General features: G+C 36.9%; 1 protein-coding gene across 3 annotated transcripts in view; it reads right to left on the reverse strand.

Annotated features, from left to right (window-relative positions):
- Positions 1 to 1,721: 1,721 nt before the first annotated feature.
- The window catches only part of CLEC16A (C-type lectin domain containing 16A), a 76,247-nt gene continuing 59,895 nt past the window's right edge, over positions 1,722 to 18,073 (reverse strand). For all 3 annotated transcript variants that reach the window (XM_074158421.1, XM_074158420.1, XM_074158419.1), the window contains 2 exons: positions 13,117 to 13,263; positions 1,722 to 3,105 (listed from right to left, as the gene is read on the reverse strand). In XM_074158421.1, coding sequence (XP_074014522.1) covers positions 2,765 to 3,105; positions 13,117 to 13,263 — 488 coding nt within the window. In that variant the 3' untranslated portion in view covers positions 1,722 to 2,764. The remainder of the gene's footprint in view (positions 3,106 to 13,116; positions 13,264 to 18,073) is intronic.

The raw sequence follows: 18,073 nt of genomic DNA on the forward strand, positions 1-18,073 counted from the left end.
GGCTGCTGATGACAGATTACTTCAGCATCCCCAGAGCTTCTACATTCTGAAGTCTCCTAATGCAGCATGAAGCACAGTCGAATTGTATACATATATGCCTTTAATATTAGAAGTGAACAAGTCAAAAATCATTTGCTTCTGTGGCATAACCATTTAGAGATTGTAGCATTTATATAACACAACATTGGCAGAGCTGGGGCAGCCAGAGCTTTCCTAGTGTAATTCCGTCTTTGCAGAAAGCTTTTCATAGAACTGCTAAAAAAAGTCCCATCTTACCACCTGTTGACCAGCAAGGCTCTGCCAGCAGTGGACTAGACAGTAGACCTAGTCTTCTATTTTCCTAATAATAGGATCTACCTCAGCTATTCCCTGTGAAGCTCTCAGCAGACAACTGGTCATGAAATTTAAAAGCCACTCAAAGGCAATGAAAAGCACAAAGTCAGTTTTATTTCCCTTTGTGCCATTTCTTGTGTGGTATGGTTCAAGGGTGACATTATGCATACCCATTAAAAAGACTCCTTGTGCACGGTCCTAATCTTGCTAAAACTGAATTTGAAATTAAATAAGAGATCAAGGTTTTCCTGTCTAAAATTAATTCTGTTCAAGGGAACTCAGCCCACAGAGTTGCATTTTGTCTAGGTCAAGAGCTAAGGGTAACAGCTAACATAAAATGCTTTCAAGTAAAGTAAGGCATTATTTCTATAATGATCTTCACAATATTACTGGGGCTACAGTGTAATGCTGCAACATACTAGAGGAAGTCTCGACTGGAATCAGTTCAGCTAATAAGAATTTATGTGGACTTTCTGCCCCAGTTGCTAATGATGTCTCGGCTTGTTCAGGTACACGTGTATTAGCTGCAACAGTGACTGCAGAGTAAACTCACCCTAAGCATATGACCAAAAAAAAAAAAAGGTAGGCTCCTACTTCAGCAATGTCAAATTCTCATCCCATATCCATAGCAGAGCTGAGGACACCTAACTCTCAGAATTCATTTAGAGTCTGGGCCACTCTGGAATGGTCAGAATATTGGTTAATTCAATTTGAGACAAAGTAGAAGTTACAGAAAACTAGACATCAATAAAACTGTATGCAAAAGCTAATAAGGGAAGGAAAAAAATTGCTGCCATTCAATAGCAAACACCTTGTATACATGTTTTACAAAGATTAAGTTATTATGTAAGGAAAAGATGGAAAAAGTGAGCAAAGTTATACTTCTGGATTAGACAACCTCATATATAAATATTACATTTAAAAACACTCCAAGTATTCCATCTGACAGCCAGGAACAGGAAAGTAGGTAAAAACTTTTCAGATTCACCTACTTGGTATCAAATCAATGTTAGTAGATACAGAATGAGGAAACAGGTTGCACTGATGACTGAAATCACAATAAAGTAAATACTAGTCTTCAATACTTGAGAACCAGAAAGCACACAATGTTACAAGCAGACCAATAATGACCTACTCATTTTACTACTAATTTAAATTAACAGACATGGAAATTGATGAGAAATCTTGAATTCCATTCATGCTAAATCATGTATCAAATCAGCAAAGAACATTCCAAACTTTAATCAATGTTTTTCCACTACTTTCTGTCAACTTGGTATCAGGATCTAGGAAGCAAAGCAAGGCAAGCGTAAACTTAGAATCACTTTTATGTAGCGGTGTTCTTTAACTGTGATACTATCCCAGATAGGACAAAAACTACACAATACCTTTCCTTTTGAGTTTCAGACTTGCAAAGGAATTATCAGTTAGATGTGGTGACTTCTTCCTACATGAAGATGAAAAGTTTAAAAAAACCTCTTTGAAGTAAAACTGCTTCCGTCTGCTTCTAGAAGTTGTCCTTCAGTAGAAAGGATATCATCATTCCTCAAAGGTGTAGCAATTGGACTGTCAGAAACGAACAAACAAGCCATAGAAATCTCTTAAAATATTTCACATTCCTCTGTAGCTGGTTAAGCAAAGGCTAAAGTAGTCTCAAAAATCCCTCATGTAAATTTGAATAAGCTTTTGTCATTAAATTTCAGGCTTTTACCTTTTAAAAAAATTGTTTGATATAGGTATCTTGCTTTGAATGAAACCTTGAAATAAATATTACACATGGAAAACACAACATTGAAGTCTGGAGTCCTACGCAGACAACACAGAGTGGCCAAGCCTGCTGGTATCATGCAGACCCCCAAAAGAGGAATGAAATCAGGATTTAAAAAACAAAACCCACCAAAAAAACCCCCACCAAACAACAACAAAAAAAAACAAACTGAAACACACACCATGTCTCAAATGGAAGTGTTATCTCTGTACTACAATATATAATTTTTTCCGGTCAATGGTATGTCTCCAGTTTAAGAGAAGTAATTATACAATACCCTGAAGCCAGGTATCCAAAAAGTTTTTCACTTTGCCATAGAACTCTAGACCTTTTACAATTAACTTAATTCCTGCAGCTGGAACTCTATAGTAGAAAGAATGTAGGAGCACCGAAATACTTTCATGTTCTTATATAACAGAAATTGGTAGGAAACAACCAGTCTGGATTCAAAAGTTGGTGTTTTTTTTTTTCTTCTCCAGTTTAAATATGTTGAGCATCTGATGTTTACTCTAAAAGCTGCCCACATTCTCCCTCATCAGTGGGCCTCTTCTTGCAGACCAGATGGCCTCTCAGCCTTCAAGAAATATCTGCACTCCCAAAGAAAAAACAACAAAGAATTTGGTTGCATTTGCTTCACTGTTTATCACAGTCTGCAGGTTGGCTTTAGTCAGAACATTCTTCCTCTACCTCTTTTACCTTGCAAACTTCAACTTCAGATTGCAAAGAGGACTGAGAAATGCAGCTGAATGTTCGAATGCTGTGTGGATCAACTGGTGGCACCAGTGTAAGTGACTCTACACTTAATGTATCCGTATTATCATCTGTTATTAATGATATTGTGGGCTGCTGCGCAGGAATCAGGCTAGGAGACAGGTTTGCTGTGTCTATGTCACTGTTTTTTACAGGGTTCTTGCTAGACTTTGAGACAGCTGAAAGAGTTTCATCAGTCAACATCGTCTGACCAGAAATGGTCATCTGAGGCTGTTCTGGAGCTGAAGCGTCATCTAATAAAAGAGAACACCAAGAAACAATTAATATGCAACTTAGTATGTACATGAAGCTTAACAGTATACTATTAATTTTGAATATATAAGAATAATTGGGTGGAAAATGCAGTTTTGTTAAGCACTATGCTTACCCATTCCCTTTTTAGTAATTAGAAATAAAACAAAATATTATGAAGGCATAACACAAAACGCCAGCAGGAATCTGTTCAAATTAGTAACCAGAAAATTGTACATATTTAGTGTCAGAATATGCAGCAGCATCAGAAATATTCCTAGAGAGAGAAAATTGAGAGGAAGAATAAGAAAGCCTCTCCAGTATTTAGTATAGACTAAAATGAATAGCCACCCCATATCAGGAAGCTCTTTAGAAATAAAAACAAAAAAAGAAGAACCCCTCTATAGTATTTTTCTCAAGAGGTGGCTTTTTTCCTACAAAAATTTGGAAGTCATTCTCTCATTTCATTCTCCAGATTCACATTTAAGGGACACCTCAACCAGGGAAAGCAGAACTACGGAAGGACAGGAAGGAGAATAACGTGCTTACTGCAACTGAAAGGTGTTGCAAAATAGGCCTGCTTATGTTATATGATTTTTTTGTGCTCCTAAGCATAGAGCATACAACACAGATAAAACTGGGAACAAGCATTACATACCACAGAAAACTGATATGCCACTATACCTTCCTACACAACAAAAAAACCCCAAACATTATCGGCTGTTTGTACTGTCCTTTTGCCCCTTAAAATCCTAGCTAACTATCAAGTAAACTACTCATTGTAGGGGATGAGGCAATGCAGCCTTATATGAGCAAGTATGCCCAGAAAAATCAGTGTTTTTTTCTTTTCAGACTAGAGTAATAGATGCCATTAAAGTAACAGGTATCCAGCTTCAAGACAGACCATTTTTGGAGTTCTTGTATGAAACAGCATGTGTTCAAGTGTACAGGCATCTGCAGAAAAGACTACAAGGCAATGTAGTGAATACAGAAACTAAGAATTAGGTTCTGTTTTTAATACACAGGAACCTTAAAAATATTTCAGTTGCAATATGATTCCAATTAATCCTGTAAACAAAAAGAAAGCATGAACATAAAGCAAAAAAAAAAGAAAAGAAAAAGCTGAGAATGGAATGGATATCAGTAAGGTATCAGAGGGATAACAGTAAGATTATTGAGGTTTTTTACCTTTCTGGTAAGATAACCCCAAACAATGTTGTATTCTCACTTCAGAAAGCCACTCAATTTTACTTTTTCCCGAATTAGTGGCTAAAGCTTCTTGCTTCAATAAAACCAGAATTTATAGATTGTAAAAAGGTTTCCTTTTAAATAAAAGGGACATCACTGGTTATTTTTGAAAAATAAGGACAGATTCAAAGTAACTCTGCAGATTCTTCTTTTTAGCTGTCAAGAAGCTTTAGTGAGAATGTAGTGATTGATAACAGAGGATGTGATGGAAGACTTGCATGGACAGTGAGCTGCTAAAAACATTGAAATAAATCCTCTTTTTCTCTGAATTCCAAGATAAATACTGTTGTGGTTTGGTATGCACAAAACAGTGAGTCTCTTTCCGGTGATTTTACTTTCTGAATTTATAAAATCTTAAAAGAATCTCAAATGTTCTTTGCCAAGATTATTTTTTATCTTAATTATAGTATGAATATTCACCAAAGCTCAGGATTCAGAAACCTGAGACATTCTGGTAAATAAAGTATTATCAATCAATGGTATTCTGCTCAGGAATATTATATACAGCACATTTCTACTGCAGTTCTGCTACTTCACTTCTGATTCTGTGGTTAATTTCTTAAATCATTCCTCCCCCACTCCCAACAAAATATTAATGCATTTTCACAATGCTTTCATTTACTGAAATCATGACAGACATACATATTCTTCTGCTATGCTGTTCTGTCCCCAAATCCTTCCACATAGGAACTAAATTAATGCTAAAGTGACTCCCTTCTTAATGGCACAAAGAAAAAAAAAAGCATTTGAAAGAAGCCTCCATCCAAAAAAAAAAAAAGCATCTGGAGTCAACAAGTCCAAATTTTCTATCCAAAAGTCTGAAAAAGCATTCAGAAAAAAGATAAAAATATCAAAAAAAAGTACGCAGAATATACTCTGTCCAGTATTTTAGCTGCAGTATTTACAGAGAATACAAAATTACAGCTCTTCTATGCTTCCCTCCTGCTTTTATTTACTTGTGATACAAGTAAGTCTCTCTCCTCTACTTTCAATATTTCATTAGTCATGGTCAGAGCTTCACTTCTGTTACCATTACACATTTCTGTAACCCAGCATGGCATTACTGCCACCAGTCCCTGCAGGGACAGAAAGCAAATACCAGTACACAAAGGGGCGTGGGAGGGAGAATTTTTAACATTGTCTAGAAAATATCAACAGATCTCAGTATTTTGCAATATTTTACCCCTTCTGGACTAATGCTTAACGAAAAATCTGACTCTTCAGGTCACGGCTATAAACTACAGCTATGAAAGCGGTACTTATATCTTTGTGGCAATCCATAGGCTAGTTGAGGTGCATACTTAGCTTGAAACCGCAACTATCTCTCACATCTTTTGGATATAAGAATAGAGGAAAACCCTCCTAGACTACAGATGAAGAAAACTAAACAGAAAATAGAAAACAGAGATCCAGCATCTTGGAATGAAAATTTGGTATATCCACTGCCTGGTGACAAAGAAAAATCAGACCAGTTTCTTGATGTAAAAAGTTTTCACATATAACACCTCCCAGTTAATTGAATACGTGGTTTCTGGACAGTAATCACTAATAAGAAAATTTTTGAGGCTCAAAATTTCAAAGCCTTTTGAAGTCACACTCAAATCAGAAAAGGATCAAATTAGATATATATATATTTATATACTATCTGAATTCTTAAAAGTCTCTGAAACTGGAATAAACAATTACCAAAAAGATGCACCCTACCTGAAAAAAAAGCTCAAGAACGGATTATTACAAGATTCAAAAGACTTTCAAGGCACCCAATACATTTGGAGATTTAAGTTCTCTACCCCTTATCTGGAACTTGTGTCTATATTGCACAGAAAAGTACTAACTGGCTTTCAAAAAAACTCAAACTCCTAACATTTGGTTCCAGTTTGACTTTTGGATAGAAAGAGCAAAAAGAATTGTCATCTTCACCTGAATAAAATCACTGGTCACTAAGATATACTCCACTCTTAAAAATCAAAAAGTTATCATCTAGTATGGGAAAACAGCATTTTTTTTACCTCTTCCCAACCCCCTTGTATTTAAGCAAGAGGTTTTCTGGCAAAAAAATATAAGCCAGATCTGCAACAAAACCTGGAAGAGTGAAGTCAGTTTCTTAAAACAGTTGTGATGCTAGCATTTAGTTCTAACAAACGGCCCCCACGTGCCCCCAAATTTAAGTACCAAACGAGGTTTGAAAACAGGGTGTCACTTTACAGGTTTTTCAGTATTATTAGCGCTCTCTGGCTGCAGTGGCTCCAGCAACCTTAGATGTTTTTCAGGACTTCTATAATGCCAACAAGATCATCATTACAGCAAAAAAAATCCAAACCAAATCACTCAACTAACTTTAACATATTAACTTATGTTAAAGATGATTATTAGTGAAAGGAGACAGAACAGAACAAGAAAAGGAAAGAATGAATGAATATCATCTACAGAGAGGTGTCCTGATCTGTACAGCAATATACTATGAAAGGATAACAAAAATACAAACAACAGGACATTAAGTGAAACAATGCAAACTATAAAGATGAAAAAAGGTGTTTATATAATATTAACAGAGTAAATTATCATGCCATGATAGTAGAAAAAAGAAATTGATTAGATACAAGTTCAAACAGGTTATATAAATAAGAAGGTGTTTCCATCTTTTTTGCATCTGCTTCCCCTCCTCATCTCCTCAGGCAATTAAACAGTCCATAAAGCCATCTGCCTGAGTTTGATGATCACAGAAATATTAAGCTTGTGCCATCACGGTCCAAGGACAATCTTATGCTGAATGCTTGTCCATTTTACCAGAATTATAAATTGATTCCTTGTTGCTAGGCAAGTACCTGAATCACTGTCCATTCAGGAGCCTGTGCTTACTACATTCCACTACAGCCATAGCTGCCCCTGTGCAAATGAAGACATAGCTGCTTTGAAGCTGGAGGCTTGATAGCACAATTTCCACCTCTGGCAAGAGCCAAGAAACACGGGAGAAGCTGCAGATAAGGCTTTCAGAAACAGCTAATTATTGCTTTACAATTCTCCCCATAAAACAGTAGAGACAAATATTCACGATGCTTTCTTCAGTTTCGTACCTCACTGTCACTGCTGTCAGCATGGAAACCAAGTATGTTCTATTAACTGTTATGGGCTTTTGAAAGCTTATGGAGGAACCTGCCTGAATTGATATTGCGCGAGTTTCTGTTGCAGCTGCTGCTTGAAGACCTAAACCCAGTGTCCACCGTGACTGTCAGCCTCCGACAGACTAAACACCCGCCGACGTCCTTTCCTGCCAGACCTTACTAGAGGAAAACACAGCGATATATCATACGAAGGCTTTAACAATGAAACAAGGAAGGGAAACTGGAATGAAGACAAAGGATAAATGTTAGAGCAGCAACAAGAATAAGTGACAAGGACACATCCATAACTGCTGGTATCTCGCATACAATTTGACACCACACCAAGAGTCTTGTAAGTTTGGGAAGTACTTCTGAAGCTGAAAGTATTCATTCTTTAGAAATAAATGAGTTTAACTGAATTTATTTTTTGCTTGCCCATCTGGAAATGTTCATAATACAGTTTGGGCTATGTCTGGCAACACCGACAGCGCTTACAACTGAGGGGGGGACTGGCAGGCATTTATTTGCATTACAATCTACTCACATGCTTTAGAAATCTTGAGAGAAGCTATTTATCACAAATGCTGGTGACACAGAATTATTATCATTTATGGCCAGTGAAAACCTGAAGAGGCACACTACTGTACAGGTGACAATACTTCAGACCATTCAGACCTACTATTCCATGATAGTATGGATAGTATGATAGTATTCCATGATTAGTATTAGATTTGGTTTATAAAAAGAGACAAAGTGTTTTAAAAGATAGCAGCAGTTCAGATGATGATGCTTGGTGCATAGAAAGTTTCCAGAACAGAAACTTTCTAGAAACAAAAGTACTTCCTCACCTTGTTAGAAAATTACTGGCATCATAGAACAGAAGAGATCAAACCACATTTACATTACTGATTATAGAGGGAAGAGACAGGGATGGTTTCAGTAAGATGGCAGGCACTGCTCTTACAGGCTCTCCATGCTTGATAAATCATCCTGTCCTTGGAATATATAAGTTTTACTTTACAGACTGGAATCCAATACATTCTCTGCAACAAGGGACAGCCCTTTGTACTTATTTTAGACCTTTTATCACCAACATCTGTCAGAAGTGTGAAATACAGCATAAGTGACATAGAAGATCGATGCCTTCTGAAGTCCTCAATGTCCACTGTTCCAGTGTAAACAATTTTCTTAAATATTGAAGCCAATTGCATTTTAAAGCTTAAGACAACTTAAAATGTGGTAAAATACAGTGTAGATGACATTACACATACATAATTCTGGAAGACTGCTAACTTACAGTAAGAGAGCTTCTTAATCCTTGGCATATATAAAAATAAGTACTTTAAAGAAGTGCATGGTTCCAGCAAGTGTAGCCAAGAAGAGACTGTATTCTAACCTCAGAAGCCTGATGATTAAAATCTGCCTAGCAAGAGAATATTTTTATCTTACGCATAGCAACACTTCAAATGGACATGTTAATTTAAAAAACGTAATACTGTAAGTAAAAAGAAAAAGCCAACTTAATAGCAGCATTTGCAGAACGTGATAGCGCTTTTTCTGTCTTGCTAGGGATTCTCCTTTAGTTAAAGGATGACTTCCGCTTTTTGAATTTTAAGGTACAGAGATCTTGTAAAGGTCTAAGCTTAAGTCCCAAATACTGCAAATTAGGGAGCTGCTAGGCTTTAAAATACCTGTGCCATGAAGTATTGTGACAACTATTAGGTAGGACAGCTGATAAACTCTTATGAGTTTATTTTACTCATGATAAAGCAATTAAGGCAACTATTGTTCTCTTACGATGGACTGAAACATGCACAATAGTCATATGATTTTATGTAAGTTCAGTTAACCTCCCCTCACACTAAGATACTGTGTAATTGTTTGATGCAGGTAGGAGTGATAGCAAGTACAGTATTTTTACAAAACACCAAATTAAAATTATTTTTTTCTGTGATACATTTTTGAAAGCTCTTTTACTGTTTAAGTGTTGATATATACTCTACCTTGTAATATTGTTTTCTCTCAACTAACAATTACGCAATTTGTCTTTGTTTTGTTCTCGTCTATCACTGTTTTATGTAAAAGTGAGTGTGTATGTTCCAAATCTTATTTCCTGAAACAACTCTGTGAGTATTACAAGTACCATCTCAAATACGTCAAACTCTGAACAGTTTAAATCTGTCAACAGACAGTAGCTTAGGACACTACAATCACAGCTGTCACAGTTTAAGATGTTGCTCTTAAGGGAGGTAGTTGAGGTAGTTTCCTTGAAGTTCACATATACATTTCCCCTTTAACTTGTATGACCTTCTTGACTGAAGTTCCTGAGCAACTTCACGTGTTCTTCATGGTCAACAACCTGAGCAGTTGCCAGAACAAACAGGGGAGCAGGGAAGGGACAGAGAGCACGTATGTGTGCTCACGTGAAGTGTGCTTAAAATGGAATGGAAAATGAGAATGAAGATTCAAATGCGATAGACAGTGGCGGCATTCAAGTGCTGCCCTGGGGCATAAACCAGATCTTGGTAACTGCTTGCTGTTCATCAGCTACTTGTTACTTCCTCCTTGAAGGAGACACTTCACATTTCGTAAGCCTGCTCTTCTGCTTCACAGCAGAGTAAGGCAGTTCAGTTTCAATAGTCCTCAACAGGTAAAGGGAAAATCCACATGGTTTTACATTGAAGCGGGTGAATACCAACAATTGTTTCTGTAACTCAGCTGAGTGGTCAGCAAGACCCGATATAACACAGACAGTGGTCACGACACTTTCACTAATTACAGCAGTGTACTTTTGTTCATGCAGAAGCCTACAGAGCAGCTATCTGGACATACCAAACAGATAAGCTCTTTCATGGTCATGCTCCTGGCAACAGTTTCCAGTACAGATCACAATTATATATAAATACTATAGAAGGGAGATCATTCATAAGAACATTCATTACAGACTTGCAGTAAACTAATAATTGGTCCTTCAAACAACCACATACATGGCAGGAATGCTTGGTCCTAAAGGTCAGAGTAAATATGGTCGATAGCAAAATCCCTAAACCACATGCAGATTAGAAGCACACACCTCAGTACCAACTGTTCATTGTCCTATTGCACCAAATTACCTGCTCATGCACATACAGCCAGTCTTCCTCTCTGTACTGCTCTCCAAGATGAGTTAGCAGAACAAAATCCAGGAGTTGAGTTCAAAAGTTAGCCCTCCGGCAGGTTAAGACAAGCTGCTGACTTGGGACGGAAGTAGCTGACACTACTTGTTCATTTCCACTGACTTTGCTGAAGGTTACTGTGCTAACAGTGGTAGGGCAGAGACTTGTATCCTCCCAACTAGATTTGCTGAAGCATCTACATCAGTGTGCCCGGATCCTGTGCAAAAAACCCCAAACCCAGCCAACGACTGTTTTTCTGTATGACACGTGGCATTTTGAACATATTTTATGATTAAGCCAGAATAAAGATCATACTAAGTGTGGACAGTTCATGCAACCTAACTGGGAAATTGCAGACCAACACCAGGCATTTTAAAAAAACAAACAAAAACTTTCCTGTTTGTTTTTTTCTGTTGTTGTTGTTTTAGGGGTTTGTTTTTTGTTTTTTTTTTGTGGTTGTATTGTTTGGTTATTGTTTTATTATTGTATATTATTGTTTTTTGGGTGGTGGTGGTGGTGGATGTTTGTTTGGGAGTTTTTGGTGGGTTGTCCTTACGGTTTTTTGTTTGTTTGGTTTGATTTTTTTTGAAAACAATGAGCAGCCTCTTGTCATCAGGCTTTTTAAATTGCAGGAAAAATAAACAGAATTTTATGTCATACAAATGGCAGCATACTGTGTAAGTAGATTTGAATTTTCTTAACTACAGTCTTATACAGCCTTCAATAAGGCACAATCTTTTTATGCTAGATGAGGAATTATTTGCTCTGGATCTACTCAGTTTTTCATAGAAGTCGGATTATATGCACTTGAAAGACCTCAGTTTGAAACATACAATATAGTCTTGCTTGGTATTTCTGTGAACTAGCATGTTACTTACAGCAACAAAAATAAATTCAGATTTTTTATTTTCCTTCACCACGTTTTTTCCTTAGCCGCTATTGCCAAGAGGATTCAAATACAGCAAAGAACATCATAGATGAGCCCTTTTACACCGCTAAGGAGAAACAAGTAGCCAAATGTTGTCTTGTAGCACCAGTCCACACTGAGACTTTTGACAAGTGATACCACTTCTCTGTGTAATCACCATATTATGTAGACCATCAAGAGCCTGATTAACAGCAATCACTTACCAACTGAGAACATAAAATGAGGTCCTTCCAAAGTTTTGAATAGATTGCATATAGAAAAATATTCCACATTTTATTCTGGAATTACATATATTGAAGGAATATTTTGACTATATGTTAGTCTACCACAGCAACAGATGCTGTTTAATCTAGAGTCTGGGTGCTAGAATACTTAATATATTGTTCATAAGTTTCATAAGCTGCCTTTGCTTACCCTTTCCAGCAATATTTCTTGCAGGGATAGTCACTTTGGACATATAATGTACATTGATCTCCTGACACTGTTCAGTGAAACCTACAAAACACTAAATCACTGACAAAGATTGTATCATTTCCTGTAGGGATGCCAAAAGGTTTAGATATACACAAGACTTCCAAATAAAATCAAAATGGTATGTCTTAAAGGGGGGAACCAGAACAACCATTTCAAGTAGTGATCAACATTGGAAGTGACTGTTAAAATGAGGGGACTGTTTGGAAAGGTCTTGAGAATCATGTGATCTCTAGTGTTTTATAGCCAAAACGAGGTAGAGCAGGTCAGTTCTAGCATGAAAGCATTCAGTACCCACCCTTCAGGATTTACTTCTTGTTTAGTCTCCAGCTTGAGGCTTTCTACCTCACACAGAATTTGTTGTCAGAACTAACATTGTTACAAGATTGTCTACAAATACTACACACAAAAAAAAGGAGGAACGAAGGCATTCTATTGCAACAAGTCCCAGTATAAACATACCGACTAAATATACTGACCAACACAAACACGTGGTAGCTACATTTGTGAAAGTTATACTGTCAGCCTATTTATATGGCAGCTTCTTCTGCACCCAGGAAACAGCCTCCTCAACTGTGGTGGTATTCAGCCAGAATAGTGTTATTGCAAAAGCTTGACAATATTAGCATCCTAAATAACTATTTTCAAATATTCCATGTTTGGCCCATTGCTAAAACTTAACATAAGGCAAACATACAAAGGCAAGTGTCACCCAGTTCAAAAAAAGATGCTTCATGTGGATATCAACTTATCCACTACAGTGAAAGGCTAATAGTTTACATTACAAGTTATGCAAAGCAGTACTTCAGTTAAAAAAAAAATACAAACAAACCAACATTTTAAATTGTATGTGCTAGGAGACAAATCTGACAAGCAGGACATTATTTTACCAGTACTTAAAATCACTGCTGAAAGATGCCAAGTGTTCCAGAAAGCTGAAAAAAAATTAAAATGTTCTTTGCACCATACTATAACTGGTTTAGTTGAACGATCAAGTGATCTAAAAACATAAAGTCCTACTCTGTATTTAACCAATAACATAGTAACTTAATTTTACAATAAACTACTCTATATCCCTTGGTGCCTAGGCTGAAAATCGTGATTTAGTACCTGCTGGGCTCTGTGCAGCAGAAGGAGTCGATGTTGAGCTTGCAGTCACTGAATCACAGCGTCCTGTACTCCCGCTGCCACTGGAAGGTGATGGTGATGAGAGTGGTGATGAATTGTGCTGATTTATACACTGGGCTACAGCAAAGCCTGAAAAACAGGAGAATGAAGGTTACAAGTTAGTAATTAGCTTGAAAGAGTTAACCCACACGAACGAACAGAGAACAGGCAAGAGCGAATATTGCATCAGTGTGTTAATTTTGTGTAGTGACCCAGAGGATGCACTTTCTCTCACCTTCATCTCAGAAGCTTCAAAATCTAAATGCATCTCACTGAAAACATGTTATCTACAAATGCTGATCAATGAACAAGTAGAGGTTAAGAGATTCAAAACATTTTAAACTTGGAGCTTGTACAAACAGTCAAAACTCTTCAGGTTTTGGTATATTCAATAAATTAATGGGTCACAGACTTTAATGTGATAAAGAAAATGGTTAAGTCAAAAGTGAACAAAAAACCTCTTGGATGGAAAGTCTGCACTATTTTATCAATCAAATAAAAAAAAATTATCAGTCAAATCTAATGTTGGCATTGCATTTCATCCACCTTCTCACAAGTCAGTCTATACAGAGTCTGACAGCACTTTTAAAATGCCACCTTCTGGCTTTCAGTCGACTATTTAATCTAATTCTTTACATTGTAGTATTCTCCTCTTTCCTAACATAATCTTACATTCATTCCTTTCTCCTTCCTCCGCAACCCTCTACTTCCATCTTTGGCATGCCTTAAAAAATAAAATCCTCATTTTAATTCCTTCCCTCCTCACATACAATGATTCATGCACTTTCTCCTTCAAGATGCAATTTCAGAAAGCATTGAGGACCTGCAGCACAGGGAAATCCATCCAAAGTATGCAATTTGGGAAAGTAGTGTAAGGAAGGAATTCAAATCCCTGGTTTCTAAAACCAAACATCTCAGAATTTAATTATCTGAGAATGATGTACTATGCAATGTTTAATTTCACTGCTTTAGTCAATATAAGTATTCACTGCATAAGGCTACACTGAATCAGAAAGTAAATGATAGTTATTCCATTTATGTTGTGCAAAATATTTTGTGCAGAAGCATGATATGAGCCAAAAGAGAACTCAAATTTATTATTTAGGTTACTGGTGAATATGTTGCCATTCAGTCATATTCTACTAACATAAGTGCCCACAAAGGTGCCTCCTTTAAGTTCAGTAGCACTGCAAACACTTGCCGAACGCTTCCAAGTAAGCAATTAATAATTTTTTCTTTAATGGATGAGAATGATTATATGGTAGCTTTGTAGAAAACAGATACTACATAAACTTATTTGACATAACTAGCTTGTATTGCCTTATTGGCATGTCTGGTTGACACAACTCACTTGTGACAATTTCTACGTAAACTTAACACTATATTTCAGACATCCCCAGATTATAAATGCTGAGGGCATACATTTGACTATTATTTCACCTCAACATAAACAGAAATACAAAAGTATCTTCGGAATAGTTGGAACACTACAACATTAGTCTTGTAAGAATGTAGTTTGTACTTGAGAAGGGAAGCTGGAATATGGAGGAAAAGAAACAAAGCAAAACAAAAAACCACAACAACTCGGTGTCTCAAAAGCATGTTACTTTAACACAAGGGTTTTTTTCTTTTTCTTAAGAAGTCATGTTCTACTATATCTGACAAATACATTTTTCGTTGCTGTTTAAAACACCTTGTGTTTTCCAGCGATTGTTAAGACTTTCTTAAAGCTTCTAATTTCATTTAACAACAAAATGAGCTTATCATTGCTGGGACAGAAGTAAGGAAGCATGCTCTGGCTTTTAGCAGACTTCAGATCAAGAAAGTTAGCGCACTTGACTCTTGCATCAACCCTCTGCCAGACCATCAGAAAAAAATTGTTCAACTGCATTATAAAAGGTCTGGGCTTGACAACAAGTTTGCTTTGGCACAAAATCCATAGTGTGGAATAGCAAGACTTGCAATGAAAACACTCCAGTTTTGAAAAACTTCAGAAATTATTTTCACACGTTCTGTTGATCGTAATATGTTGAAGACCCTAGCTTTGGAATGACCTGCTAACTCACTTGCGACTAGAATGTTTGAACTACTCAGGGTATCTCCCATGAGATTAAAACCAGTAAATTGCCCTTTACTGTATCTTTCAATTAGCAGTTATTTTCCCCCTTTGCTCTGATTTTTCAGCTGAATTTTTAACTTACAGTTTTCATAGTTCTGTAGTTATAGAAGTCAGTGGTTTGATCTCAAACCACATCGGTATTACAAAAATGCAGAAGAACCAAACCTTAAAGGTCTAGCATCTACTTTGAATGCTATGGAATTACCTGCTACAATTTACAGCATGCTCTGAGAGAGAAGTTTACGAACTACAAATCCAGTGAAGACAAGTACCACTGCATTGTTCATACTTCCTTGATCTCTTACTTTCTTTAGAAGATTACACCCTTCGCATGGTTCTCAGCAACTTTCCTCACAATGACACGCCTATAGCAATTCCTTGATTTTATTATTAAAGCTTTCCTTTGGTAAACATTCCTCCTAGTACTTGGAAACTTTTAGCCATCTCTTCAGGTTTTGATAGCAAGCAGCACTTCTTACAGCAAAAGAAGTATCTTCAATATGAGCTGTATCTCAGGTGATGTACACAACTCGGCTGCTTCTGCAGCCCTCCTCACTCTCCCATGGGAAAGTATTAATGCAAAAGTTCACTTTTTATTGGCAGTCCCCTGAATTATTGAAAATAGCCATGATGTGCACTACGAACCACATAACAATATACCACTTGCTGTCTTCACTGCATAGTGAACACCGCAAAGGAAAGCATCCAGCAATCAGGTATGAGAGAAAGCAAATGTACCACACAACTGTTCTTTTATACGGGGAATCTCTCATGGCACTGCGTGGATAAGTCTTGCAGAGAGTCTCTTGTTTAGGGAATTTGCTGGTGCCACTCAGCAGGCAGCCAGTCAAAACTCAGTTTCAACAGGCTTGTTAAGAGAAGCCTACGAAAGCTTTAAAACACAGACATGACAAGTCAGGAAAACACTGTTAGCGGCAACACACTCACAGGTTGCGTTACAAGGAAAAAAGCTAGAGTGGATGAAGAAAGGAAGACAGAAAAAAAGCTAACAAACATCTGTTCTGTGAATAATGTGACTTAATCTGTGGTTCTGCCTCTTACCCTCAACCTCCCATGCTTATACTCAGGAGCTAGACTCAAAACCACTTGCAGAAACACAATGCTATCTGAATTGCTGTTAGCACTTGCATCATCATTTTAGCTGGGTGCATGCCACTTTTACCAAGTTTTTCTCTAATTTTCAGTTACTATTCATTATGTTCAAGATGAACACCACTTGAAAGAATTAAATAACCACCGTGGCAGGAGACATCTATTTTAGTTAAAAACAAATTGTTTGGTAAGCAACTAATTATTCTACAAATGTAAATAAATCCATGTATTTTATTTCAGAAACCAAACTCATTGATCTTCTACAATCATTTAGATAAGTTAAACTGAGGTTACACACAGTGACGCCTGATAGTCTGCAAAAAGTTAACCACAAACTAAACTGCCTCAAATGTGAAAGACTTTTATAGCACCCAGGGCCACTGATACATACAGTTTTTAACATAACAAATGTGCATTAGGTTACTCATACGTACTTCATATTTTGAAACACCAGTTAGGATGGGAAACAAGGAATAATCAATGGACTTGTGACCACAAAAGTGAGGCAAAGTCATCTGTTACAGTGAATGAAAACTTGGTTTTGGAACAGTTACTAAAGCCACTGGTATAAGAGCGCATATCAATATATTTTGTTTCCCTTAAAGTGCTGGAAAAAGTTGTACCCATCCAAGGCATCCTATATCCACAAAAGGTTTGCACTTATAGGGAGGAGAACTCTTCCATCCTCATCAAAATAGTAGAAATAGTAGACAAAATAAACAAGGTCTACTGTGACTATTACAGGAAAAGCTGGTCGATTCAGCAAGATTGCCTGCCTAAAGGTTCTGCAAAACAGCACCTATGGATTCATGTCCTTCCAGTGAAGTATTTGCTTGCAAATGATCTTAACGTATTTTCTCTCCTAATACCACTGCAGAGGAAGGATTTTAAGTGTGCAACAGGAAGGTAATTTAGATGGGAGAGAAACGTAAGTCTAAATCATTCAAAATACTGTAACAGGGAAACTACTAAGAACAAATATTCTAACCAGGAAACTCCTTGAGGAAATATCTGCAAAGAAAAGGTGAGCAGAATTAATCACCTCTACGGGAAGTAAAATAACACTCTAAAGGTTCTAGAGCTGCCTTTCTTACTACGTTATGACTCTCAAGTTGTGATAGAGGTTAGTTACAAAAAGAAATATGTCCTTTCTAGAAGTCATGATTCTGCTTCAACAAAACTTTCTATTTAGCACTTAGTAAGGTATTACTGTAAAGATGTACCTTCCCAGTTCCTTGGAGAAATCTTTGTTCCATAATCCCAGTGTTTCATAAGGCTGGGTTTCTTTCATAAAATATGTATCAATAGTTATCCTTTTGCCATGTTTTACATAACAGCAGCAAATTTTCATGTTAAAAGCTGAAATAGCGTCTTAGCTTTTATTTAAAGGAGGTTGTTCTTAAGCAATTAATGCAAATCTTTCTCCTAAATTGGAGAAAGTCTTCTTACTGTCTTATAATGATTTCATGTAAAAGACTGGCTGAACTGTAAGATCTCCTAAGAATAAAATTTGAAGGTGAGAAGGGGGAGGAGGAGTCATGGCAGAAAACAGGTTTGTAGCTTTATTCACAGCTCTCACCAATTTAGTGTACTTACAGACTAGTTTCAAGCCCAGTGATCAGGGGATTTAGTTCTTTGCTATGGCTGATACTCTTTATGCCATGCCAG

Source organism: Numenius arquata, chromosome 14 (genome assembly GCF_964106895.1).
Source record: "Numenius arquata chromosome 14, bNumArq3.hap1.1, whole genome shotgun sequence".
In the NCBI taxonomy this organism is placed as follows: domain Eukaryota; kingdom Metazoa; phylum Chordata; class Aves; order Charadriiformes; family Scolopacidae; genus Numenius; species Numenius arquata.